The sequence below is a fragment of the Diadema setosum genome, chromosome 9 (assembly GCF_964275005.1).
Source record: "Diadema setosum chromosome 9, eeDiaSeto1, whole genome shotgun sequence".
Lineage (NCBI taxonomy): Eukaryota > Metazoa > Echinodermata > Echinoidea > Diadematoida > Diadematidae > Diadema > Diadema setosum.
In genome coordinates this window covers 19734367-19762289 of record NC_092693.1, presented here as the reverse complement: position 1 = coordinate 19762289, position 27923 = coordinate 19734367, and the positions used below count along the sequence as shown (strand labels likewise).

General features: G+C 39.9%; 2 protein-coding genes and 1 pseudogene across 3 annotated transcripts in view; 1 reads left to right on the top strand and 2 right to left on the bottom strand.

Moving 5' to 3' along the window:
- The window catches only part of LOC140233209 (GPI ethanolamine phosphate transferase 1-like), a 52030-nt gene extending 41453 nt beyond the window's left edge, over positions 1-10577 (bottom strand). The window contains exons 1-9 of the mRNA XM_072313322.1: positions 10354-10577; positions 8919-9040; positions 7954-8052; positions 7501-7607; positions 6342-6597; positions 5476-5592; positions 4419-4612; positions 3753-3887; positions 1218-1297 (exon numbers count right to left, since the gene is read on the bottom strand). Coding sequence (XP_072169423.1) covers positions 1218-1297; positions 3753-3887; positions 4419-4612; positions 5476-5592; positions 6342-6597; positions 7501-7607; positions 7954-8052; positions 8919-9040; positions 10354-10577 — 1334 coding nt within the window. The remainder of the gene's footprint in view (positions 1-1217; positions 1298-3752; positions 3888-4418; positions 4613-5475; positions 5593-6341; positions 6598-7500; positions 7608-7953; positions 8053-8918; positions 9041-10353) is intronic.
- Positions 10578-13714: 3137 nt separating this feature from the next.
- Positions 13715-15508, top strand: LOC140233207 (uncharacterized; annotated as a pseudogene).
- A 6127-nt stretch (positions 15509-21635) lies between these two features.
- The window catches only part of LOC140233176 (uncharacterized), a 120237-nt gene continuing 113949 nt past the window's right edge, over positions 21636-27923 (bottom strand). For both annotated transcript variants that reach the window (XM_072313292.1, XM_072313293.1), the window contains exons 12-13: positions 27646-27741; positions 21636-26953 (exon numbers count right to left, since the gene is read on the bottom strand). In XM_072313292.1, coding sequence (XP_072169393.1) covers positions 26774-26953; positions 27646-27741 — 276 coding nt within the window. In that variant the 3' untranslated portion in view covers positions 21636-26773. The remainder of the gene's footprint in view (positions 26954-27645; positions 27742-27923) is intronic.

The following is a 27923-nucleotide window of genomic DNA, read 5'->3' as shown; positions in this document are numbered from 1 at the left end:
TGCACTCACATATAAAATACTGACATGAAGTTTCCAGGAAGATATCACATTCAAAAGAGTCAGATGCACATTCATTTCATACAGTCTTTTATCTAAACATGTCATACATACCATTTGGGATTGCTGGGAAAAATATTACTTGAACTGGCATTTAAGGTGCTCTTGTAGAGTGTGTAAAAATCTAAAATTTCTAATTTCCTGTCAAGTCACATGCCACACTTTTGGCGCTCTCAGCTTACGAACGAATTTGTATAAAATCATGACATACTGACTTCTTGCCCTAGAGTTGATGTGATACCAATCTATGCCTCAATTACTTGAGGCTTCATACTCAACTAGAAATGTCGCTACAGCGACTGGTTATACCTCCGCCAAACAACATTTCATAAGCTTTGGTCAAAACAACATTTCATAAGCTTTGGTCAAAAAACTGAGGAAGAAGTTAAATCCGCAAGATCTTTCCTTGATCTTCTGCCATTAATATGCCGTTACCATGGCAACGTACTTTCGGGTACTGTCGAAAAATGCGTCTTGCACATCTACAACCAAAGGCACACATCTGTACCAAGTTTCATGGAAATTGGGCAAAAACTGAGGAAGTAGTTTGCAACACAAAATTTTCCATCATTTTAGCTCATAATATGTGAGCTGCTACCATGGCAACATACTTTTTGTCACTGTCAAGAAATGTGTCAAGCTGACCTATATCCTAAGACAAACATTCAATATGAATTCCATGAGAATTGGAAGAATACTGATGAAGCAGTTTTGCCATGAAGCATTTTGCCCTATATTTTACCAATAACATGCCGTTACCATGGCAATGCACTTTTTGCCACTACGGAAATATGTGTCTTGCACATTAACATATTCAGATGAACATCTGTACCTAATTTCATAAAAATTGATCAAAAACTGTGGGAGGAGTTCGCGACGCAAGATTTGTACCCATTTTTGCCCATAATATGCCGTTACCATGGCAACGTACTTTTGGGTACTGTCAAAAAATACGTCTTGCACATCTACAACCCAAGGCACACATCTGTGCCAAGTTTTATGGGAATCGGTTGAAAACTGAGGAAGTAGTTCGCGACGCAAGATTTGCAACGGACCAACCGCCCGACCGCCCGACCGCCCGCTGATTCCTATATACCCCGGGGGTATAATGAAACAACAAACAAAGACATATGTTTTAGCTCCATCTGTCTTGTACTTACCCAAGAAAGAAGCGGTCATAAGTCTGATAATAATTCAGCCCATCCAAGGCCACATCTATTAGCTTCTTTGTTTCAATAATCTGTCGAAAAGACATTAGACATGGTAGTACACTGTGAACAAATGTTGCTTGTGTCAGCACTATATACACACACTGAAAGGCCCAAGAGATTGTTTATAGTACCTTAAAAAATGTGGCAATAGATGAAACTGAAACTCTAAAACCCTCATAGTTCCAAAACTGGCCCATAGCACTAAACCGCCTGATATTACTAAACTGCATTTTTTTTCCTGTTTGTTTCTTGTTTTTTTACATATGTAGTACATATGTACATGTATATGTACTGTAAACACTTGGCTTCCATAGCATAAAAGGTTACCCTTGTCCAATGTGATCACATTGCATAACATCTGATGGCAGCATTTAATGTGTGAACTGGCTAGTGCGATCAGCCAAGTATAGCTCGGAGTCAATGGATCACTATATCCAATGATATCAACAATACCCCGAAAAGCTGTCCATATCTGTATAGCATGACATCCTTTGTTATGTCCGAGGTTGAAATCTCTTGTTACAGCGCAGGTTAATGAAAGCATACACACAAAAAAGGTTTTACAATAATGACAACAATGAAATCTAAGAATGCGTTATGACTATATCTAATATTATTATTAAACATATCAATTCAAATTATACATTTCAATAAAAGCAGTCATTCACTTTGTTTGCAAAACACAAATTTGCAAAACACAAACTTTACAATTATCCACCCTGTCAAAGCTCTGATGCAGTGGTTGGTCTAGGAATGAGGACTGCAATACAAAAGATGTAGTGTAGATGTCACACATGCACTTTAAAACGAAATCCAGGTACTCTCATCCACTTTCTCACTTATCTAGTACTTTCCGAATTCTTCCCCCTATTTCTTCATCCAGTTATTCACACGTTTGTTAAGTTATTCATTTACACAGTTGCTAACTTCATTTTTGTTCATCGTCTTTATCATTTTTTTAATAGATTCATGATGACAAGCATATGGTCCCGGGGGTGACAAAACTTTGTATCTCAGATTGGCATACTTAAAAAACAAAACAAAACAAAACAAAACAATGTTTTGATATTACTGGCATTAAAATTGATGTGTTTTTTTTTTTTGAGAAAATGTTGTGAAAATAAAGATCATTTTTGGCTCTCCTGAAAATTCAGCATTTTGAAATACAAGGTCTTGTTACCCCAGGGACAATATGGAGTTCAAACTTGTGAAACATTCTATCTTGAACTTTCATCTGGATTGAGACTTGAAATCAAGTGAAAGATTAGTGGCTAACAACAATCAAATACAAAGATGAGAGCAATGAAAAAGTGACTGCTATCACAATCTAAAAATCAAGGGGGTTTCACTGAACTTAGCTATTTGTTCTTGCATTTTTCTGAAAAAAAAAAAAAAAAAAAGATTATGGCACATTCTGGAGTGAAAAATTCTTCCTTCTCATTTTCTGTGAGCTCATTTTATCTTCCATATCTGTTATCTTGTCATATTCTCTATCGTACAATGTTGTCAATGCAGGAAACTGCTCAAATGAGCAAAAGATTCCAATGATTTTCAGAATGTCCTTTAAACCAATTTCATTATGCAAATGCTTTGAAAGCGTGGTTTAAAGGTAGGGAATCCCATTTGCACGCCTTAAATGAAGAGTTGTATGAATACAGTGGTATGTTGAAGAGAGTATCATTTTAGAAACTCCCATAAAGTATTGAAAGTGGAAGGTAACATTTAGTACATTTTTTTGACCGTTAGATTTTGAATTGAATTGTTTTCGGGGCTCACCGTAAATTCCAGTACATTACTAGGCTACCTTTGCAGACCCATGTACTGCATGTGTGTCCATCATGTATATTTTGTGAAGAAAGTTCAACACTTACAAACATTTCTATATACATTCTTGCCACACACTCTATATGTTATTACATCAGCTCTTGTACTTTTAGATTTGTGTTTAGAGATCACAAATACAGAAGAATGCAACAAAAAGGCTTAAGTGTGGCTGACACACAGAACTACTGAGTAGTTGAATTTTGTGCATTATTCAAATTTTAGGTAACTGTTGACTTCCAAATTTCTAAGCAGTGGCCTAAGCAAGTCCCCTGAGGTTCATATTTAATGTTTTGCTGCATTTTGGGAGGTCTGTAAAAGGTATCCCCTACCTTTAAGCAAAGTGGATAAAACGTGAGAGAGTGTGCACAATATTTGTGACTCTCATAGGGCAATGGTACAAAACTCAAGGTCACAACAATATCCAGTATGAAAGTGATAGCTTCATTCTCAGCACATCAAGCAAATTGTATACTGCAAAACCAGAAATCATCATGTGCATAAAATTTTCATGAATTTCTTGAAGAGCAAAGATTCTTGAAAGTTTGTCTACACAATGCATTGAATGCCAGTGGCATTTCGCGAAAGTTTCATGCCGCAAAAAAGGCAGTCGGTTGCAAATTTGTAAAAGTTTCTTGTTTTAAAATAATTTCCTTCACTCACTGCATCTGCGAAGACTCGGTTCATCATGAGGGTGTTGATCCGCTTTAGAAGCGACTCTTTCTCACTTCCGCTCAGCCCCCTGAAGGGAACGAAGAGCGCCCTCAGTGTTGTGGCCTCCTTCTGCGTCTCCTTCACCTGTAGCCGTGAATTTACACAAAGCAAAATCGTGAGCTAGATATCTCTCGAGACGAGTGTCTCATAGCATGAAAAGTTCCTCCCACTTCTCCTCTCTCCTCTCTCCTTATTCCTTCTCCTTTTCCTTTTCATTCTCTCTTCTTTGTCTGAATGAATAGATATCACTGAAGAATTAATCCCCAATTCAACACACAAAATGTGATTTTAAATTACTTCATATATTGGAATAAAAACATGAAACCGGGGCAAAACTCTGGTATTTCTCTTTCATCATTTTCTGAAAGACTGACATCACTAAAGAGTTGATTGCAAGTTCGACAGCAAACTGTGCATAGATCAATTACTTAGAGGAATACTGAAAATTTTAAGAAGAAACATTTGGCTCGCCTCAAAATGGGCCTGCCAATTCTTTTTATCTTTTTCTGAATGAACTGACATCAATGAAGAGGTGACTGCAATTTTGCCAGCAAAATGTGCATATTGATAACTCTGAGGAACACCACAAATATTGAGAACAGACATTGGACTCACGTCGAACTGGGCCAAAATCTGCTTAGCATTGGTCAGCAAGCAGCGCGCCTTGTATTCCTCACCGCCGTCCAGGTATTCAACAGGGAGGACGCCCACCGAGTTGAGGGGGTAAGGAACGCCTATCAGGGATGCCATCAGCGGGGCGATGTCTGCCTGGTTCACGTCGATTCGCTCCACGTGGTCCAGATGCCACTCTGTTCAAGAGCGAATGAGAGAAAGAACATAAAAGAACATTCATTTCAAAATTTTAACAATCTATCCTGCATCTGGTGGCAAATAACTCCCCCCCCCCCATCAAACATCCCCCCCCAAAAAAAACCCCCAAACAAACACGGCAGTACATGTTCTTTAACACAATGTCAGTTAAGCTTCAAAAAGGGCATTAAAGGGGAGTGATACCCGATTGTATAAGTGGATTGAGTGAATGCAGCAATATTAGTAGAACACATCAGTGACATTTAAGGAAAATCTGACAATCCATTCGAAAGTTATGAAGCTTTCAAGTTTTGATGAAGTTATTGCTGGATGAGAAGACTACAACAGACTGTGACCTCACTGCAGGACAATGAAATGAAAAATAATACAAAGAGAAATTAACGAAATTGTACTTTCTATGAAAAGTAGACATTCCCTCAACTGGTAACTGACATACTTAAATTCATTTCCCCTGCTTTCTGAAAGAGGTAAGTCAAGTGCTCTGTCATTATGCAACTGGGCTTTGGGGGCATGGTATCCATTTGAACAGAGTTGACGTCCTCCCAACCAAGGGATGATGCTTCATGGCCAAGTTTGGTGAAAATCCACGGAAGGGGTTTTCAAAAAAGAAGCTGAAAATGTAAATAGTTTGCACAAGACGTACAAGGGCTGATGCATGACTGCAATAGCTCATGTAAGTCTTTGGTTCAGATGAGCTGAAAACTTCATAACTTTTGAACGGATTGTCTAATTTTTCGTTAACTATACTGATGTGGTCTACTAATATTGCTACATTCACTCAATCCTCATACACAATATATGTATTTGGGTATCATTCCCCTTTAATAATTAGAGGCCTTACCTTTCAAGAAGTTGTCACTGAAGCTCTGATCCCCTCCTGCCCTGGCTGCTCTGATGCCAGCCCCCCAGGCTACCAGGGGGGTCAGAGTCTCCGAGGGATGGCTAGCTCCATGAGATCCTGCAGGCAGTGACACAGGGGAAAAAATAATCTAGGAAAATGATCACCTGTCCAGAAGTTATAACAGCATGTAAGGCTTTTTACAGCTCATCATCTTGTTTAGGATGGAAAATATCACAAAATTTGATTCATGGACGCAAATTAATATTTACGCATACCACTATATACTTTTATTTTATCAAACTATTCAATTATTGGAATATGATCAAATTGTTTGAGGAGTGTTTTTTTTTTTCAAAAAAAAAATGGGGAATACATCTAGATAAGTTTTGAGAGTTCCTTACAGCTTATAGTCATGCTTGAGATGGAAAATATCACAAAATTTGATTCCCGGGTACAAATGAATACTTACAAGTACTACATACTTTTATTTTATAAAACTATTCAGATACTGGTATATGATCAAATTGTTTGAAGAGTGTTTACCCCAAAAATGGTGAATACGTCTTGATAAGTTTTTAAACTCATGGCCTACATGTATGTGCTGCAACCCAACCTGCTGAACACTTTTGTGAGCACCATTTATGCACAGTAGGCAGAAACAAGGAAAATTTAAAATAATTACTTCTCTTTCTTTACTCCATCATTGTTTACTGGAATATTTCAGTGTATATCCTCAGCTTTTTATCTGTGCTGCTAGCTCAACAAGTGCTGTATCGATCAGTCAATTGAGCGAAAGACAAAAATATCACAGACTCCTTGAATAGATTACGAGCATGAGTGTGGCAAAGGAGACATTGTTTTCTCACCCCAATCTGTCATGCCGTGGTCCGCGGTCAGCACGTAGGCGGTCTTTCCGTCGCGCCCAAAGGTGTCCTCCAGGGCCTTCACCACATCCTGTATCCCTCTGTCCACCAGGCCGATGTTGTCCAGATATTCCCGGGAGTATGGCTTGTGCGAGTGACCGTTGGTGTCTAGACCCAGGAGGTGCAGGAAGAAGACGACGCGATCTTTGTGAAGTTTGGCGTTCAGCGATGCATCGTCTCTGGCTTTGTCCAGGAATTCCTGTCATGTTCAATTTTGCATACAAAAAATGTTGGAGGAGCTCCAGTTGCTCTATATGTTGTATATGTGTGGAATATTTCAACTTGTTTTTATTTTCACAGATTTCATGAATTGACCAACATTCATGACATTCATGACTATTGTAAAATGGTTATGTGTATCCAAAGCAAAGGACTGACTGACAGTAACCATATGAACAGTCATTTATTTTGCCTTACATGCCCAGCGGGCATACGTTTTTACCATTTACCGTGTACTAATAACAGGTACTAATGACTGCTTGGAGATATGCACATAACTGTGGTTTGCTGTAATCACAGTCAATGACATCACAAACTGCATACTTTAGCAATTTGGCACTCAGTCAGTTTCCAACATGCATTTAATCACCTATTTTACCGTAAACAAGTTTGTGTTTAGTACCAGTGTGTTTGAAACATTTCTTCAGACATCTTGGCTTTTTCAAATTTAAAGCAAGTTTTACATGTAACTGACTGGTAATTATCTGTAAGGGTGAATGAAATATAGTTCATACAACCATTTATAATGCAAATATTGCACAGGTTTAAGTTTGAGACACTTAGTGGAGATGCAGCTCACTCTCATATATTCACAATATTGTGCAGCATTTTTGTATATTGCCACACATTACACAGTTATGTATCCATTCCAAGTTGGGATATTGCAATTTTTTCTCTCGAGAAGTGAGAGTATATCATTCTTACGAACCACAAATACATCATGAATTCGACCACTCGCAAAACTGCCTTAAAAGTCCCAGTTGCTTATACAGCATTTGCTTATGGTTTCATCAATGCAGTGTGATGGGAAAGCGATTTATTTCTCTGTCTGAATAATGACACAAAGACTACTAAACAGTGGAATTTCAAATATCTCGTATACCTTGACCCTGTCAAAGACCCAGGTGTCCAGCGCAGATGAATCAGCGTCTGCAAAGTCTTCACTCTCGGCCGGATACATGTGAATGAAGACGTGATCTCCAGATGCACCTGGAATGCACACATAACATCCCAGTGACATAGATGCAGGTAAGCATGGAAACAACACAAACTTCTGTATATTTTTGTCATAGTTTCCCCTGAATTATTTCCTATTCAGTGTAAAAGAGGGCAGCCTCCGGTGTCATAAAATAAAGGAGCTCTGATTATTTATCCAAAGAACATTCAAGAATCTCGCTGGCAGAACATTGAGACAAGACCGCCATGAAGAAAATTGGTCAAGTACTTTATCACAGCACTTCCTATAGAGGAGTGAAAATACACCAGATGGTGGACTACACTTACTCAAAAGAAGAGAAGAGGAGAGATTATCATATACCATGATATGAAAACGTACCTTTTGCAAACATGGGAAGGATGTCTGGGCTTCCCCATGACCATGTGTACTGGCTTTCGTTGAAAACGGAGTCAAATTCCACTGGGTTCTCCTTCCAACCTGCAGAAAGATGATTAGCACACAGTCAGAATATTGGCTTCACAAGGAGTAAAACCTTTAGAATGTAGCCTTTAGAATGGAAAACTTTTTGCTCTGTGCTCAGGTCTGACAGTAATCATCTTGTATCTGGATGTCTGCCCTCGTGATAGCAGCAGAAGAAACAATTCTGCAGTGACTTTTTTTACAGGAATCAAATTGACAAATGAAATGCCAACTTATTTTGAAGACAGTCCACACAAATTGATTGAGTGCTGTCGAAGTGGTAACACCAAAATGTTGCCATGACTACATGTATGTACACTGTATTTGTCAAACAGTAAGATGTGTGTCACTGCAAAAAGACAAATGTCATCTCATAAAGCCAAGGAGAAAGTGTTAATTTAGAAATCTCAGAAGGAAAATATATGTATGAGAAGTTTCTTTTCTCTTGTCCAGTATGTGGAGCAGTATTCTACAAAGAATTTCAGACAAAATCAGGCGATGATGTCACACAGGATCAAAAGTTCAGTCAGGGTATTTTTAAAGTGCAATTAAAAAAAAATAAACAAACAAACAAACAAACATGCAGGGTTCAGTTCAATAGCAACCTTGGTCGCTTCACTTGACCAAAACAAACAATCAAAAGTGCCCAGTGAATTTTTATTTAGATTATCAACAATCAGCAATTAAGAACTCATATCTAGCCATATATGTATACAAAAGCAGTAATTTAGATGCATATGTATCCAATATGTTCCATTTCAATGTCTGTTTGTTTGGTTTTTTTTTTTCAACTATCTGCAGCTTTTGTTCTAGAGCATGAATTTGTAAAACACACTTAAAAGCAAATCTCCCTTTTGGAAGTACATATGCTCCTCCTGGCTTACCTTTTGCTACAGCACTGACATCTTCATAGAATCCTGCGATAACAGCAACATGGCCAGGCCTGGATTCGGTCGGGACCCTTGTGTGGGAAACGCCCCAAGATCCACGTTTCTCAATGATGTTCCTACACACACAAAAAAAAATAAAATAAAATAAAAAATACCAAGCAAAGGAATATAAAAATTTCTAGATGTAGTTACGGTGCTGATGAAATATTTTATCGCGTCTTCTGATTTTGATTTGGCTGGAAGTGGATCTTAAGAGGCTTAAAGTGCTTTCAGATGATGTATGATGTGGCCCAGTGCTGGATATTAAAAACAGCTTTAAAAACTGAGAACAATGTTCAGGCTCTTTTCAAGATCGTAACCTGTTTCTATCTTAGATGACTGTCTCATAATTATTGCGATCACTCATGATAGTCACTGCAAACATGCCATCATGCACTTATGGCAAGAATTTGCACAATTGTAGCAAGAGTTTGTGCACTTAGCAAGAGATGGCTAGCCGGGCATCCAGTAAATATGCCATGTGTATGTTATTACAGGATGCATGATTGAAACAATTTTTTCTTTTGTGTGTGTGTGTGTGTGAAAGGTTTGTACATCATTCTACAAAATAGATAATGCACATGTCTTTTTTGCATCAGCAGGAATAGTGTGTATGCCGTAACTACAGATAGTCTACACAACACCCTCACGGCTGTGCCTTGTGGGTAAAGCAATTCCATAGTTTACAATATGCACACAATTCCTACTGACCGCTCAACTGTTCATCATTTGCATGCTGCGCATGACGCATACAACCTTTCAATGGGGTCAGTCTCAAGCTGGTGAGAACAATATATGCAAAGAATGATGGAACACTGTGTGCAAGTCTTGACTCATTTTGACAGAATGGTATACATTAACATAGAACAACAATCAGTGAAATGTAGCATTTCAGTTTCAATGGGAAGATCTCGTTCTCCCCCTCGTCCCTCTCCTTCTTTTTTAGTTATCCTCTCTTCTCTTTATTCAGGGATGCCAATTAGAATGACAGAGAGGACCTGAAAATTATCTACAGGAAAAGCTAGTGTGTACATTAAAGGGGCCTGAAATCTGATACAGCAAGGGCCTGATTTGAGGCTTTTGCCTGAAAACCAGTATCCCTCCTTATTATTCTTCGCCTTTTTCTGCTGAATACAACTACTGTCACATTCAGTACAATTCATGAGATATTGCAGAAGTGGAAATTTTTGCAGTGTGGAAATTTTTGTGCATTTTGTGCAACCACAAGCTAATGTAAAAATAAAAGCATGCAAATATATTTGCTTGTTATATGTACCACTGCTTAATGTCTTTATTCTGTTGAATTATAAATCTCATCTTACCTAGCCAACCACTAAAATTACTCTCACACACATACACTCTAACAGTATACAAATTAGTTGAGCCATACCTCAAATAGGGAGCCCTTGTCCTCCCCTCTTCATTGAGTTCAAACAGCTTATCAGCTCGAAGGCCATCAGCCACGAACAGGACGAGTCTCTTGGCTGGCGGCTCGTGGGGCGTGGTATACGGGGTCATGCCGTGGACAAGAGGGGACGTGAAGTAGATGTCGAAGATGGAGGCGAACAGGATGAGATGGACGACGAACCCGACAACCACGAGCATCAGATTCATGATGGCACATTCTGCCAGAAACATATGAAGAGTATGATCGCAAAATGGGTAACATTTTCAAATGTTTTAAAGTAAGTCCACCATCAGACAGAGCAAAATAGAACCTTTCCAATGATACCTCACTTGTTGCATAACAAGGAATATTCTGAGAGTTATGATTGAAAATATCCTACATTTCCTTAGTAACCTTTTTTTTTTTCCCAAGCAGGTTGAATTGCAAATATCTCAAATTGACAAGAAAGGACTGAACTCATTTTATGATGAAACTCTTGATTTGTACAAGGCACTACACTAGGATCTTTGCTAGAGGTATACATTTTACCCAGCAAGAAAACAGACACTCAGACACATATACAAAAATATTGGCATTTAACATTAAATCAACACTGTTAATATTTGACCCAAAAAATTTGAACTGAAGCAGTTCACAGAAAGGGAAAGTGTTTCATGATCTATTCAACCATATGGACCACCCCTTTCTGTTCTTACTGAATATATAACATTCAGGTGAATGTTGGTATACATACCCAAACTTTCAAATACCATTCAGAAACATTAATCTTCAGGTTGCTATAGTTGGGTCATCCACAATTGTAAGTCTATCACAGGGGAGAACACGTAACACTATTTCACTTTTCATACAATGTATGTTTACTCTGTGGCATTTTCAGCTGCACACAAAGCTCAAAAGGTGGAACCTTGCAGCTGCCCAACCAGGAAATCATCAGAATCAGTTAAGGTTTGCTGTCTTAATACCTTTATTTGGCTTTTAATTGTGAACTGTCATTACTAAAAATCATAGTTTATTCCCAATTTTTTGCCAGGCAACACTTAACCAACAGGTTACATGATCCACAACTGCTTGAGTCATCACAAATGCAATATTTTTCTGAGTTGCAAAGCACATATTTTACTGGATTAAGAGACGTGTGTTATTTGATTTTTGTACTCACACAGTATACATTTGTGAATCTTTGTTGTTTATACATTTTATACCTAAAAATGAGCTACAGAAGTCCTGAAGCTTAAAATTTATATGAACATTTGTTCAGGGGTTGGCAAGCCAGGCTAAATATCTCAAGATGCTAGACTAGTATGACTAGAATTTATTCTATACATGATTTGACTGTGAATTACTTAAAAACCTGCACCAAGGTTCAACCTCCGGTGCCAAAATTCAACCACATGAAAATGCATAGGTTTACTTTTATATGTAGCCGGCAGTCAAATCTTGGAAAGCGATATAAATTGAATTATGGGTAGTTTGCTTTTAGGTCTGTCTAGCTCTGGCATTTACAGGCTCAGACGTCATAGACTCATATCTACATCTACGTCAGTACTCAGCAAAGTCCAATTCTGGATATGATGGCTTGAAGCCATAACTCAACTGCCATGCCAAGGTCGCTAGGTCATCAAGGATCAAGGATGAATCTTGCATAGACTCATAGACTCCTTATAGAGTCTAGACTATATGAAGCTAGCTGGTCATGCTTAACTATACACAGCCCAGTCGCTGTACATGGTACGTCGCGACAGGGCTGTACGAGCGCGACCACCAACCACTAGGAGAGCGACGTAATCGTATCACGATAGCTTTGACTTTTGATACTTACGATCATTTTTGTCACCTCAAACTCATCGAGTATACTCTTCAATATTTACTCTACATCTGATGCTAATGTAGGATCGAAAGCTCAGGCCCCTTTTGACTCCATTTTACTCCATTGGCTCGCCCTTATTGGATAAGCAGTTTTCGGCAGCTTTTTTTGCTACATTAAGTTCATTCTCTGCTGTTGCATCACGCCCACGTGATCCTCCTTATCCTTTTTGTCTTCTCTGTTCTGTTTTAATTGTTTTAACTGTTTTATTGCTTTGTTCCAGTTCAGTCTCCTTCCTTGCCCTGTTTCCCTCCCACTTCTCGACTTGTAGTATCTTTGTTTCTACAGTGTTGTATTTGTTTGTAACATATTTCTTACTTTCTTTTCAGGTGTTTGTCTCCGTCCTTGTTATTTTTCTCTTCAGTTCCGTGCCTTTGTCTCTGAGCTTGTCTCATCTCCCTTTATCTTTTCTCTCCACTCACTTTTCTGCTTAGCACAGGTTGGCCTGTACATTGACCGACTGTACTCACCTTTTTTCCTTTGGTTTATTCGCCTTACAGGTCTCTCTTGTTTCCTTTTTTGAATTTCCCTCTATTCTGACAGGTTATGTATTTCTCCTTCCCTTGTTTGGCTATCATTGTTCTTCTCTGTCCTCTGCCTACCATGGCCAACCATCTATCTCTTTTTCATCAACTGAGGAAAACCAAGCTCAAGGCCCTCAGATTCTCATTTCACCAGGATAATTACAGATTCTACTCCCTCAACCGCATGATACCCGCAGGCCTCCAACTCCACTGCACTCCAGCTCTTGGAACACTCTCGCCTGAACTACGGAAACGCTGGAACCAGACTCTACGTGGAGCTTCCATCCGCTTGATTAACATTCTCTCCGAACAGTGTACCGCCTCTCTCACTTCCTCTTCAGCTGACATCGACAGACTGGAGAGTGAACTTCGCTCTTGCTGCACCGACACCCAGTGGCTCAAATACAATGATGAAATTGAATCTTGTCTCTCAAAACATGTGTCTGAACTCACTGCTCGCAGGAACAAGAAAATAGGCAACTTCACGAAGAAACGTCAACGGTCTAACAGATTCAGGCGACACACCACATCCACTGATGTATCCTCCACTTCTGTCGTTAACCTTTCTTCTTCTCCCCTTTCTCAAGCAGAAACGTCTCTTCTCTCAAAAGGTCTCAAGTTTTGCCCCACTCCACCCAAGGTCGATCAGATAGCACTCAGCCAAGACCTCTCTTCTTTCTACCGCAGGTTACGCCTCAAAGAGTTTTTTCTCGATGAACCCCCTTCTGCTCCTGAGCCCTTTCATCAAAAAAGCTCATGGATTCCCCCCAAGAATAGAGTTCCCTCCCTGGAAACGTACATCGAAGCTGTCTCATCTCAAGTCCACTCCGCAGATACCCTCGACATTGCATCACATGACAATCTCCCAAAGGAAGAGCGCCAGGCTCTCTCATCTCTCAAAAACAGGTCGGACATCATCATCAAGCCCGCAGACAAAGGATCAGCTGTTGTAGTAATGGACCGCCAGCAGTACATCGATGAAGCCATGAAACATCTCCGCAATCCTTCCCACTACACACCTCTTGACTTTGATCCCACAGATAATTTCTCCCAACAGATCCAGTCGACACTCGATGACATGAAGGAACATGAACACCTCACCAAGAAGGCTCACAAATTTCTCTCCCCCGTTAATGCCAAACCTGCCCGATTTTATCTCCTCCCCAAGATCCACAAACCTGGCAATCCTGGTCGTCCCATCCTCTCTGGAAATGGTTCCCCAACAGAGAACATTTCCCTCTTTGTTGATCACCACATTAAACCTCTTGTCTCACTCGCACCCTCCTACATTCATGACACACCAGACTTTCTCAGGAAGCTCGATGACATCAAGGACCAGATACCCGAGACAGCAATCATCGGTACTTTCGACGTCTCCTCTCTCTACACCAATATTCCCCATGATGAAGGTATTCTAGCCTCCTGTGAGGCTTTGACATGCAGCGGCCATTCCAACCCCCCCATATCTGACATCAAATCCCTCATGTCACATGTACTGACGAAAAACAACTTCACATTCATGGACAAGCACTACCTACAGGTATCTGGCACAGCAATGGGTACCCGGATGGCTCCTTCCTTCGCCTGTCTCTTCATGACCAAGCTAGAGCAGCAGATGTTAGATTCAGCGCCCTGTCGTCCATGGATTTGGTGGCGCTACATCGATGACGTTTTCTTCATCTGGACCAGGGAGGAAGAAAGCCTCCATACTTTCATTGACCACATCAATTCTTTCCACAGAACCATCAAATTCACTTCCGACTTCTCCCAAGAAGAGACCAACTTCCTCGATGTCACCGTTAGAAAGGAGTCTAACCATGTCACCACCACTCTCTACACTAAACCCACAGACACCCATCAGTACCTTCACTCAGCCAGCTGCCATCCCCGCCACTGCAAAACCAGTATCCCTTACAGTCAAGCCCTCAGACTTCGCCGTATCTGCTCTGAGGATTCTGAGTTTTCTTTCCATGCCAGGAACCTGAAGAGACATCTTGCAGCCAGGGGCTACGGTACCAGGAGAGTTCAACAAGCCATCAACAAAGTTCGTTCTCTCCCCAGATCTGAAGTTCTCAAACCGAAAACCAACAAGCAGGACACCACTGACAGAATACCACTCGTGACCACTTTCCATCCCAATCTACCCTCTCTCCACAATATCCTTCGTGATAATCACCATATCCTTCACACCTCTGATCGTCTCTCCCAGGCCGTCCCAGATACTCCCATCCTGGCGTACCGGCGCCCCCACAACCTCAAGGATCTCATCGTCCGTGCTGAAGTACCCTCCCTCACTGACAATTCTTCTCCTTTACAGCATGGCACATTCAAATGTTCAGCCAGCAGGTGCATCATTTGTAGCATACACATCCATGAGAGTGACTCTTTCACCAGCAACTCTACCGGCCTCTCTCACCACACAAAGGGAAACATCACTTGTACCACCACTAATGTCGTGTATCTCATCACTTGCAGAATTTGTAGAATCCAGTATGTTGGGGAAACCAAGACAACACTCAAAAGACGCTTCTACGGACATAGATCTACTGTCAACACAGCCAAGCTCGACACTCCAGTGGGCCACCATTTCAATCTACCCGATCATTCCATCACTGATATGACTCTACAGGGCATTGAATCTTTAGGCACTCGTCCAGACACAGTCAGAACCAGCAGAGAGAAGCTCTGGATGAGACGACTTCACACCATCCAACCCCATGGCCTCAACATCCAGGAGGGAAATGACTAACCACCTCTTATATCTCTAAAATATATATATATATATATATATATATATATATATATATATATATATATATATTTTTTTTTTAATTCTTTTCATTACTGTTATTTCATTGTCATTATTATTACTGTGTGTGTATATGTATACACTTTGATGTTTGATTTCTTCCCCTTGTTGCCTCCTCCTGGTACACCTTTCAGGGCTCACTGTTTGCTCAGCCCCCCCCCCCCCCCCCTCCCTTCCTCCTGCTGTTGCTTTTTTCACTCTTTCCCTTTCTTTATCCCTCTGGTGTTCCCTATCTTCTTTGATGTTGCCTCCCTATTCATCCTTTTTCTTCATTGGTTGCCTCCTTGATCCTCATGATCATCACTGACCCCCTCTGCCTTTTGTCTGTCCCCTCTCCTCTGCCTATTGTCTGTCCACCCTCCTGCTTTAATCCCCCTCCTTTTACCTGTTGGGCTCCTTGCCCATGACCTCCCTCTCCTTTGTTTCTTTGTTCTGTGTACCCAGCTTGTCCCTGTCTGTTCTTGTTGTGTAAAGTCCTTATATGTGATTGCTTTCCCTGCATGTTTGTCATTTTGCCTCTGACGAAGATTCTGCTAGGATCGAAAGCTCAGGCCCCTTTTGACTCCATTCTACATCTGATGCTATCAGTATTCAAATGTACGTAATGAAACTTACCGAAATTGATCATCATATCCAGCATGTCCACACGGTACACAATCTTTCACGCCAGGCCAAGTTTAGATATCGGGTGGTCACGTGATGTGAATGCCCTTTCAAAAGGTCGCGCTGTCGACCATGCTGCTACACTCAAGCAGCGCAAGCACGGTTACTAGTATACAGCTATAAACTGTACTGGGCTTGGCGGCGGCTGGCGTCTGGTCGGGCGAGGAGCATTGAGCTCCATACCACGGTTATTGTGTAGCAGACGCCAAGGTTTGTTCAACACTTTCAACGCACACGCCGCCGCTCGCTCTGGAGCACTTCCGGTCACGCATGCGCATAAGTCAAGGCGCCATTTTGAATCCTGCAATGACGAAGCCTGACGGTCAGGAATTGCACCAGAAAGTGTCATTTATTTGTTCCACGGACTTATCGCAAGTGGTCTCCATGGACCCGGTGTGGCGAACTATTCTTCTGTAATAGAAACATGCATTTAACGTGAGTAAAGTATTCTGTTTAAAGGAGAAAAGTATACATTTTCCTAAGTTTTGTAGTTGTGCTGAGGTTCCTCACTTTGAGGCTGCATGCCGCGCTCGTCAGACGCTGTTTTCGCATAGCGTAACAGCGTCTGGTCGGGCTAGTCATGCTGGTAGATGGCTGTGCAAATATTTACATGGTGCAAGTAAAACCTACCTCCAGTGCATTGTGTGGAGCTAGCATGCATGCGAAATGCGAGTCCTGAAGCAAAGATGCTTAGCGACAGTGTATCTGTGACTGTGAGGGTGTCAGACTGATTCACTCTCACTCAACCCTCCCCCCCCCCCCCCGAATTTATAATAAATTTAGACCTAGACAATATGGAATGAATTAATTACAGCTACAACAATAAACTACAGCAGTAAGGGTTTGGAACCACACACAGAGAATTTGTGGGAAAAAAAACACGATCCGGAAAAGCGTAACTTTACCGACAGTGATTGGGACCAATAAAATCGAGTGAGATCCGAGACAGTGATTGCACTAACACAATAATGCATGCACGGGACTGACTCTCTTCGACTCGCTTGTCGACGTACTTTTGCTTGGATTGGCAACTTCCTCGGTAAATGAGATCAACAAGCATACATGCACTAATAGTTTACTTACTAAAAATGGGCTAATATTGATCGCGATGTATGGGATATTAGACCACACACAGTTTTCTCACGCAGCAGTTGAGTCATTTACAGTTTCTTACCCTTATTAACACAGCACAGGCGAACAGGAAGGCATCTAACTCATCTGTACGAGCGCAGCATGCGTACTGTACTACTGTCGTGTAGTACGTGTGTGTGTGTGTGGGGGGGGGGGGGATTGCGGGAGCGACAGAGTTCCCCCCCCCCCTTTTAACTTCACACTTGGATTTTATCAATGATTTGATCAGTAAATGAGAAAATAAACCAGCAACTACACGATCTTTAACAGGATTGCAAGGCAAAGCTAGTCTTTTATGAATGTTCCAGTTTTATTTCAGCATTTTTGGAAAGAAAACGTGATGTGGATCGACGGCCGAGACTTTTGACACTTTTTGACCCACCGACACATGTATCTCTGCCAACAATTACTGAACAGCGCCAGCTTGTGGATGGATATTGCCATAATCGTACTCCAATTTATAGTGTGCATTTTTCAAGGGAACAAAACCCAGATATAAAAATGTGGATTTATTGAAAGCAGCAATACTTAGTACGTAGACCACATTACTGAAAGTTTGAGGAAAAGCCAGACAATTGATTGAAAAGTCATGAATTCTTAAAATTTCAGTGCTGTCCCTGCTGGATACAGAAGCGGATCTAGAGGGGGGGGGGGTTGGGGGGTTGCAAACCCCCCCCCCCCAAAAAAAAAAAAAAAAAAAAAAAAATCCGGGGACCATTTTTTTCTTTTATCTTATTTTTTTTAAACTTGTAATTCTATTTTTTTCTATTTATGGCAATGACCTCTATACCAAAAATAGTGGTGTTTTAGATGCAAGAAAATGCCATTTTCACAAACAGATTTTCAAAAATTCTCCCTCCTGTGGGAGGGGGGAAACCCTCCTCCGACACCCTCCCCCCCCCCCCCCCTTGCTCGCTCCGCTCCCTCGCATACCGCCCTAACCCCCCCCCCCCCCCCGCCCCTGTGGATAAGAAGACTACTACAGTTCATGACGTCATTATACTCAATCCTGAGTCATACACGCCATTAAAACCAAAAACAACAGTCATTACGGAGAAGAATATATAGAAAATATAAGGAGAGTTCCTCAACATTGCATTTTTCATAAAAAACCAAACGTTCCATCGATTTGTTACTGAAATATCTTGAAGGCAATATTGTTCCCCCTGCTCTACTTTTCCCAGTTTTTTTAATTTTTTTCTCTCTCTCTCTCTGAGAACATGAATAATATAGAAATAGCAATGAAACAGGTACATCCAAATCAGATTTAGATTGGGGGGGGGGGGGGGGGAGGGTAAAGACAAAAGGGAGCTTACACTTTTTTTCTGTAGGGGCTCATGCCCAACCACTAACCCAAGAAAATACATTTTTTTTTCTATTCTACAATTTTTCTCTATTTGATTTCAATGCATAATAATAATTATAACAAATCATAAAACATTCAATACCCATACTATAACATATGTGCATGTATGTTGCAATGTATGTATGTATGGGTATATGTGTGCATGTATGTTTGTACAGTATGCATGTATGTATGTATGTAAGTATGTATATGATGTTTGTATGACCATTGTCACCTATCAGCACTCAGTATCATCAGCTTAGAGCTTTTCTTCCTCTTTTTTCCTGCTTAAGTCTTCTTTTCTCGTTAGCATGAAGAACCTTCTGCATTAAACAGGCATATACTTGAGGGAAATTCTGGATCAGTTAAAGGTAAGTCTGAAAAATAAGAGTAACATTTAGAAAGCGCAGTGGTGAAAATTTGATCAACCCAGATAAAAGTTAGGGAATTTATGAAATTGTGAAGTTTCACTAACTTTTACAAAACAGCTATCCAACAGTTGACATGAAAATGCAATGAGCGAGCTGATGATTTACCAGTGGTAATCACCTCACAGTTTATATTGAACATGTACAAGAAATTGACAAAAATTCAAATTTCCTACTCTAAAAGTATAAAACATTGTAATCCTGGCTGAAAAAGTTAAGATATATTAAGATTTGAGACTGGGACAAAAATGCATTGGAACATAAAAACCGAACATTTTGAGATTTTGTTTACACTCTGTAGGATCGACTGTTCAAGACGTGTTTTGTGAAAACCAGCACAACTTCACAATTTTAATAACTCCCTTAATTTTCATTTGATTTTTATCAAATTTTACACTGTTGTACTGATAAAATTTTACTGTGTGCAATCAGACTAACTTTTAACTGGCCTGTTTTATATTATATAGTCAGTCTTCAGCAACAAGGTCATTTCTTTCACTCAGGAAGTACACATGACTGGATTGAATTCTGTATGCATGCACACACACATACAAATACATTTTCATTCACATTTAATATTGCTATAACAATGCCATTTAGTCCAGTGTGCATTAGAACATTATGGACTAGGCCTACATATTTCATCTCATTAAATGTTAGCATCATAATGTAATCTGCTTATACCTAGTTTGAGATTTGTGCACACAATCATCAAAATCAAAGTTTTGCAATCACTCATACCCACTAATTTTTTTTTTTCCCTTTACCCTATCACTTTGATACATGTGTCATGTATCTAACTATTTTTTTTATTTTTTATTTTTATTTTTTTTTGTCTAGCTAGATAACAGTGGTTACTCTCAATGTTAAAAGTTTGAGGCCATGCTATTGACAGCTGGAATGTAAATCATGCCTTACTTTTGTGGTATAAATGATGTAAAAAAATGATCCAACTTCCTTGCCATGTTAAAGGGATCGTATAGTTTTGGTTGAGACATAATTTCAGGTTTCTAACATTTTTTGGTGAGATAATGAGAAATGTCTTATGAAATATGAAAGAGCATGTAATTCTATGAGGAATTCAATGTTTATTTGATGAAAATTGGTTTTGAAATGGCTGAGATATCAAAAACAGAACGATTCTAATAAAGTGTGAGACCCACACTTTATTACAATCTGTTTGTTTTACTTTGTTTTTTGGATGTTTCAGTCATTCCAAAACTGATTATTATCAAATAAACTTTGAATTTCTCTTAGAATGGTATGCTCTGTACTATATTTTAAGTGTTTTCTTGGTATCTTGTTAAAAGTTAAAAGCCCAATTCTCATCTCCAGCAATAGTGTACCATCCCTTTAAGCTGACGTGGCAAAGACTACCAGACAGTTAGATCAAACTTCTTTTTTTTTTTTTGGGGGGGGGGGGTGTCATCACTGCATTCCTCTCACAGTCTTACACTTTCTATCATATCAGCAGCTTGAATTATTCAATGGATATGAGATGTTAAGTATTATCCCCATTGAAGAGAAGAGTTAGCAATTTTCCACCTTTTTTAGACAATTTGCACTGCATTTCTGCTACGGTAAGAAATATTTTGCCAAATAAATTTGCATATATTGGTTGACTTGTGCAATTCTGATTATTCTGATTATTTACAAGAATTCATTTGAGTCTCATCACCAAAATTAATGTAAATATCAACATCATGAATTCGTAAAATTGTGCTGATCCTTTAATAGTTGCAAAGAACTGGAAAATCCAACTTTATTTTCTGTTAAAATCAAGCAATCACTGCTGAGCAGCTCCAACCATACATTAACTCTCTTGTTATAGTCTTCTATTTTTATCTGTTATCTTCACACCACGTAATAAGTTTCTGTCTCTCTCTCACTCTTTCCTTTCTCTTCCTGCATGACAGCGACTTAGTGTAGGGATTTGTCCACGGTGTTTGTTTCGGGTTAGTTAGGTTTCCATATGTTAGTTTCTTTTGTATTTCTACTTTTTATGTATAACAGTATATCAATCTTATACTTTGTTGCATTATGTGTGCGGGGAATTCACCCCACAAGCACTGCTTTTTAGCATTCCTCCCCATTTCAAGCATTTCCGTACACTTAAAATATTCTGCAAACTTATCTTTAATCATGTATTGTGATGTAATTCATGTATTCAGTTTCTGTAAAATATTTCTGTTGGAAATGGAAAAAATGAATGAACAATGAATGAATGAATGAATGAATAAAGGAATGAATGAATGAATGAATGAATGAATGAAAGAAATACGCATAGAGTGAAATATGAGGCATACTGGTATATGATTGTCATTCCTCAACACTTCTCCAGGATGCTTCACCAGCCTCAAACCACACCACCACATGATCTCTCTTTTCTCTCCCAGACTCATCTCCCTTACATTGACCATGAACTCTACATCGACCTCACTTCAGCCATCTCGTAAACCACAATGACATCGAAACTTTGGAGCCAATTACACCGACTAGATCGTTTTCTACATGTTTATTTCATGAGAAAATTTCCACCAGGAGAAACTTTCCCCCTTTTTTTCGCTGCCGCTGTACAGTGGCTAAACTGTGATCACATTGTATAACGATAGAATACAGTGGGTCATTTAACAAGTCAACATGTTAATACACATCAAATATATCCACTGATGACCTCGAGTCGGTCTTTCCGCCATCTCTACCTCGTTCGAAACAACAAATGTCTACATTTGCACACAAAGGCACAAATGGATGCAAGGAACTAGTACACTTTTGGAATTTCTAGCTACCTGCCGTGTTAGACCTTTTATATTTTCTTCTTCTTTTTTTTTTTTCCAAGCTCTGTATACCCACTGTGTGTTACTCACTAGTTATCTCCTTCGAAAAATTAATAACTGGTAAACACCACTAGTGTAACTTCAATGCCATATAACAGGAGTCCCTACGATAAATGTAGAGACTGCAAGCACATATGTAATACACGCAATGACATGAAATTTTCTTTGATCCTACAGAGCTTCAGCAATATCACAACAATGGGAAGAGGAGGATGTTTAAAGGGAGAGATGACATATACTACCACAATGAATTTGGTTAATGTGTATAGGAGTAAACAGATGTAGTCTGAGAAGTGTCTACCGGTACCTTTTAGGCAGAAAAAAAAAATTGCCGAAATATATGATGAGAGATGCCAAATATCACACACTTGAGATATGCAATAACATGACTTAATTCTCTGCAAACATAAGCTTTGGAAAGTGACACAATGAACTTAGATACAATTCTCACTTTTTTCTTCTTTTTGTGTGTGTATGTGTGTGTTGAAAAAAAAAAGCCAACTGACAGCATTCTACTTTCAAAGCATACCCCTTTTAAGATGAGACTTCTGAAAATACTATACCACTAATTCTGTCTATTTCTGAGAACAATGTATTTGCACTGGTCTGGTGCTTAATCCCACAGGACATCCTAATGATCTCTGACTGTGATGTACCTTGTACATCAGTTGCCATAGACAGACAAACAAACAAACAAAAAAGGAGCAAATCATGAAATGGCCTGTGTAATTTTACTTCCTGTTTGAATTCCTAAGTGTGATGAGCTACTGCCATCTTTTTTTTTTTTTTCTTTAGAGAAAGCTTGCTGTTGTTTGTAAACTTTGCTGCTGATGCACATTGCATAACAAGACATGGAGCAAACACAACTAACTTCAGTTCCTCTTACAGCAAGAGATTCTAGTTGACATTAAAATGTAAACAGAGGATAACAATGTGAGCTGGCTGGCAGTAATCTCACAATGAGAACCACTGGTTATTCAATACTGCCCCTCGGGTCTTATATAGATAATATATAGACCTTGTTACGACTTCACACAAGTTGTGTTGTGATGTGCTCTACATTCAATTCAAATTAATGTCAAACAGAGACAAGGCAAAGCTGGGTGCCTTGCAAATTAACCATTGTCATGGAAACAACAAAGATGAAATCCTTAGCACCATGCAACTTGAAGGAGGGCAGTGGCACATCACGTCATTAAGACTCCTTTTTGCTGTTAGCAAATGTTGACTGGGTACACCATCAATGTGGACTTGAAGAGGAGTTATTTGTTTTATAGATCACTGCAACAAACCCATGTCTTGTTCTGCAATACAACAACTACAAGCTGAAATGCAAGCATTCAACTGGTTAACTGCAATAGGATATTTCACGGTAGGCATTTTACCCCTACTCTGCATTCTAATCTCCATAAAGACATGATTAGGTTTTTGGGTTTTTTTCTCAAAAATCCTTACAAAATGGTGTCAAATTTACTCAAATTATTCACTGGGTAGAGGCTGACATTATGAGAAGTCTCTTGAGTGATGAAGGATTAAGCTGTGATAACTGTGAATGTGTATGCTGCAGGCTTCCCTATATCCAGTGGGTCTAGAGGCATTCCAGACTGGTCATAATGTTTGGCTAGGGGTAAACTGCATTCAAAGTCATCACATCAGATATGAAGAAACATAACAAAGTGCAGTAAAAAAAAACACCACCAACAATTCAAGATGCATCCACTGGTATTAACACAACGCTTCACAGGAGAACAACAAATTGAAAACTGCTTCAACAATGCCAACACTCTGTGTCCAAAAACGTGGCACAAATTCAGAGACATCCAAAAAATACAAAACAAAACGTGATACACTCAATTGTGCACTGGTCAAGATGATCCAAAAAAACTGCAACAGTAAACACCCACAAATTGTCATTCCGACAAACATTTTTACTTTGTCTTTTGTTTGTTTGTTTGCTTTTTTTTCCGCTGGAAAAGGCTCATTGAAATGCAATTTGCAACAACTACAGAACGATCCAAGCCAAGTCGAGAAACGTTTCTTGTGAGACTAAAATGACTTTGTCTAAAATACGCTCAAGCTAAATCATGCCAGAAACCTGAACAAGCTTCCCATGACATCTCAAAAATTTTTGAAGTCTTTGTACTTAAGATAGGTTTAAATGCTTCAAATACATGTGTCCATATGTGGTGCCGATGTAATGATTCCCATGTTAATTAAGTCTACTTATGAATGTCTAGTCATGTTGACTGTTAAGTATAATGTATGTTATTAGTAGCATCGATTCAAACTGTCTGCATTTCTACTCTCACGTTGGGAGGTTTTCAACAAGAACAAAACATGGGGATTACAGGTTAGGGACATAAAGGTAGTTAACACGTAAGAACACATAACTATGAGAATTCACACAGGTAGTTTTTACCATTTGGGCCACTACAATAATCTTCAAACAGTCAAACTTCACGTGAAAGTAACACAATTCAATGGGTAAGACGCACAGTCCCAACATCACACGACTACCGGTAGTACATTATATGCAAAATATATGATTTCGTATTTGGGGACTGGAGAGAAGATTGCAAAAAAACACTTCACAGTCTCGGCAGAATACACGACATACGATAAAAACAAGTTAACATGTTATACGGCTGGCTCCATAAGCATACCGCCAGCTTTGCGAGATTTTTTCTCCCACAATTGAGGAGTTGACCAACAAGGTCAAGACAAGCAGACTTGATCAGGACCAACAGGACCAATGGTGCATCACCGCTATAGAGAGAGCAGCAATGCAACAAAAATAGAGATATCTACAGCTTGACCTCCTCTATGTACATGATAGATATTTACATCATCAGTGGTTTTGTACTGGCTGTATAATCCACTTAAGTACAAAACAAAACTGAAACAAATTCACAAGCTGGAGATTAAAAACCCAAGGCCAAATATATATCTGCGCCTAACACTGTGGAGGTTACAGTGAACGAGGGAGGTGCAAGGTCGGCCCAATGAAGTCCCTCCATGATGTGAACTGTCCACTCCTATTTACATTACAGGCATTTGGTCGGGAGCCAAACACCTGTCGTCGCCAGCAGAGGGCGCTCTAGAGACAGAACACATCATGGTACGACATTGGACGACACAGAACGAGCGCATCAAACAGACTTGTAGAGAAAGTTCCGTCTTCATTTTAAGCGGTTCTTCGAGAAAAGCTTTGCATTACATTTTACCCGTCGGCTATTCTGTCAGATTGGCTGAGCTATTTCCTGACTCACCCTACAACAGTGGAAAAATGAACTCAATGAAGTGAAGTCTGTCATTGGTCAGCCATCTCTAATTTGATTTGAAAAACTGATCAGATTTCTCCTGAGAAAATGACAATTTGCACATGCATCCACCCACAATGCTATCTGCAAAGTTTGCCTCTTTAACCTAGACAATAAGCCCGCGGCATCAGTACTTCCCCCAAATTTCCACACAGTGATCAAAAATAAAATTAAAGGTATGGCCTAACATGGTTCTGAAATATCTAATCTGATGTTGCATATGGGCAACCACCAACAGCAAGACAAAATCAATTGATGCACTAGGTCATGAGAATCCCTAGGGAAAATAAAAGATGACCATGGCAATCAGAACACATTCATTTAACTAGTGAGGAGTCACAGTTCTCTTTGACATGTAACCTCTCATAACATGCAATACCATCGGTCAACAACTGTGGCTACCAACTTAAAGAGAGAGAAAAAAAAATAAGAAGGGTGAGACTAACACATTTTCTGTGGTTCTTTAACAACAATAGAAAAGAGAAACAAGAACTTAATTCTCTACTGTCAGCTGCAGTTCATAAACATATAGATGTTAAGAATATGGGGTACAGATATTAAATGAGAATACACGATGAGCCATCCATGATAGAAAAAAATTGCTTGACTCGGGTTTGCCACGACACATTAGAGTACCAATATCAAATACAAGCAACACTTGCCTTCAACGGCTAGCTACAGGCTACTCAGCTTATCGGAGACAGCGCCTCTCTGGACAAGACATACACGTGTAATATAGTTGAAGAGGGTGATTGAGAATCAGAGTCCAAAATTCAACACAGACTTTGAACGGCATCACTAGAATTGCTCCGTGCCTTTGAGGACTGATCTGAATCTCAGTATCGGTAATGACAAAAATGTGCTATTGGAAATAAAATCTCATTTGAAACTGAAAATGAAAAATTGAAATAACTAACAAAAAGAGGACTGTGTTTTTGCTTTGTGTTTTTCTAACTGGTGAGTCACTGGAACATAAATGTGTTTACTGAGCTCTAAAAGCATTCAGTTAATCAGTATTGAGATTGCCAGCAACCAGTCTCCAGGTCCCTGAATGTGAAGATGATCCTCAAGGGCCCCATGGACTCCATTTGACAGACACGGTGAGTGCAGACGACTACTGGTGCATGACGCAATTCCGTCCACTTCACGGGGCGAGTCCTCCTCTCCCTCGTATGATGGAATATATATTCCATGTCACTTGTGGTGGATTACACTCCCGTGTATGGCTGGAATATATTCTGGGTGACAGAATGTGGATTGACACAGAGAGAGGCTTGACTTGCGGGGGAGACGGGCAGATATTCGTCAAAACGGGGGAGACGGGCAGACAATCGTCAAAACAGCGACAACACACACGAAGAGGAGCGAGAGCGCGCACACAGAGTACCACCCATCCAGACTGCAGTAGCCGTAAGCCCACCTGAATCCCGAACCCATCACGTGCCTGACCCCGAATGCATGCACGGTGGGCGGTCGTGGCATCAACCGGGCAGGAGGTCGAAGTCGCGGTTGACCTCCACGATGGGGACGTGGGTGGAGGTGACCTGGGGTGGGTTCTTGAAGTCCCACTGCTTGAGCTCCTGCAGCTTCAGCTCCCACTCCAGCTTCTGGATAGCGTACAGCGACGACGCCTCATGCTGGTGGCGCTGTAGCAGCTCCTCCTGCCAGACAAGATGAGAGGAGAAGCGTTCTGTCGTTATTATCATGTCACTCAAAAACATCTTACTTGTCCAGCATCTTTGTGAGTGTGTGTGTGTGTCACTGCTGTCTTATACAGAAACCTAGAGAGTATGCATGTGTGCATGTGTTGGTGTATAACTAATACAGGGCTCGACATTCTTCCATGGTGGCCCATGCCAGTCACTAAAATTGATGAATTTGAAATTTTGGTGGCCAAAATAGAAGGAAATGTAAAACTCCATTATGATTTTCAGGTGCCCAATCAGGCCACCAAAAGATAACCTTTTTCGGAAATTTGGTGGCCCGACATCAATATTACGTGGCCCTGGGCCACCAATAATGTAGAGACCTGACGAAAATTACATGTTAGTATTGTAAACATTTTAACAAACCCAAATTCATCATAAGAAGGGGTAACTGTTGGAGGCCCCAATTGAATGTGATCACAAAAAGGCACGAGCATTTGACAGTACTTAGACAAATGAAAATACAAACATATCATCTACACACTTTCTATTCTCCTTCCATTCCTTCTCTGCAGTGTAATTCTGCAGGAGTTTGTTTGATTTAAATGACAAATACTACGTTTGTCCAGCAAACACGTCACGAAATGCTCAATGACAATGAGGAAAAAAGCATGTATTTTCCCAAAAACACTGAAAGACTTCCTCACCTTCAGCTTTTCGTACTTTTCGACGACATCTTGTAACCAGGAGAGTAGATGGCGGCCATTGAAGCGTTGCCTGATACTGCTCTTGTCTTCGGGAGGCTGGGTGTGGAAACGGTGTTTAACAAATACATGGAAATCAGTACAAGACTTCACAACAATTTATTGATATCTGATATAAATCTTTCCCTGCCTTTCAAACTCTTTTTTTCCCCCCTTGACTTGGATGATTATATTAATTGATTTCAAACCAACTGCATAATTATGGAGATTAGCCAAATTTA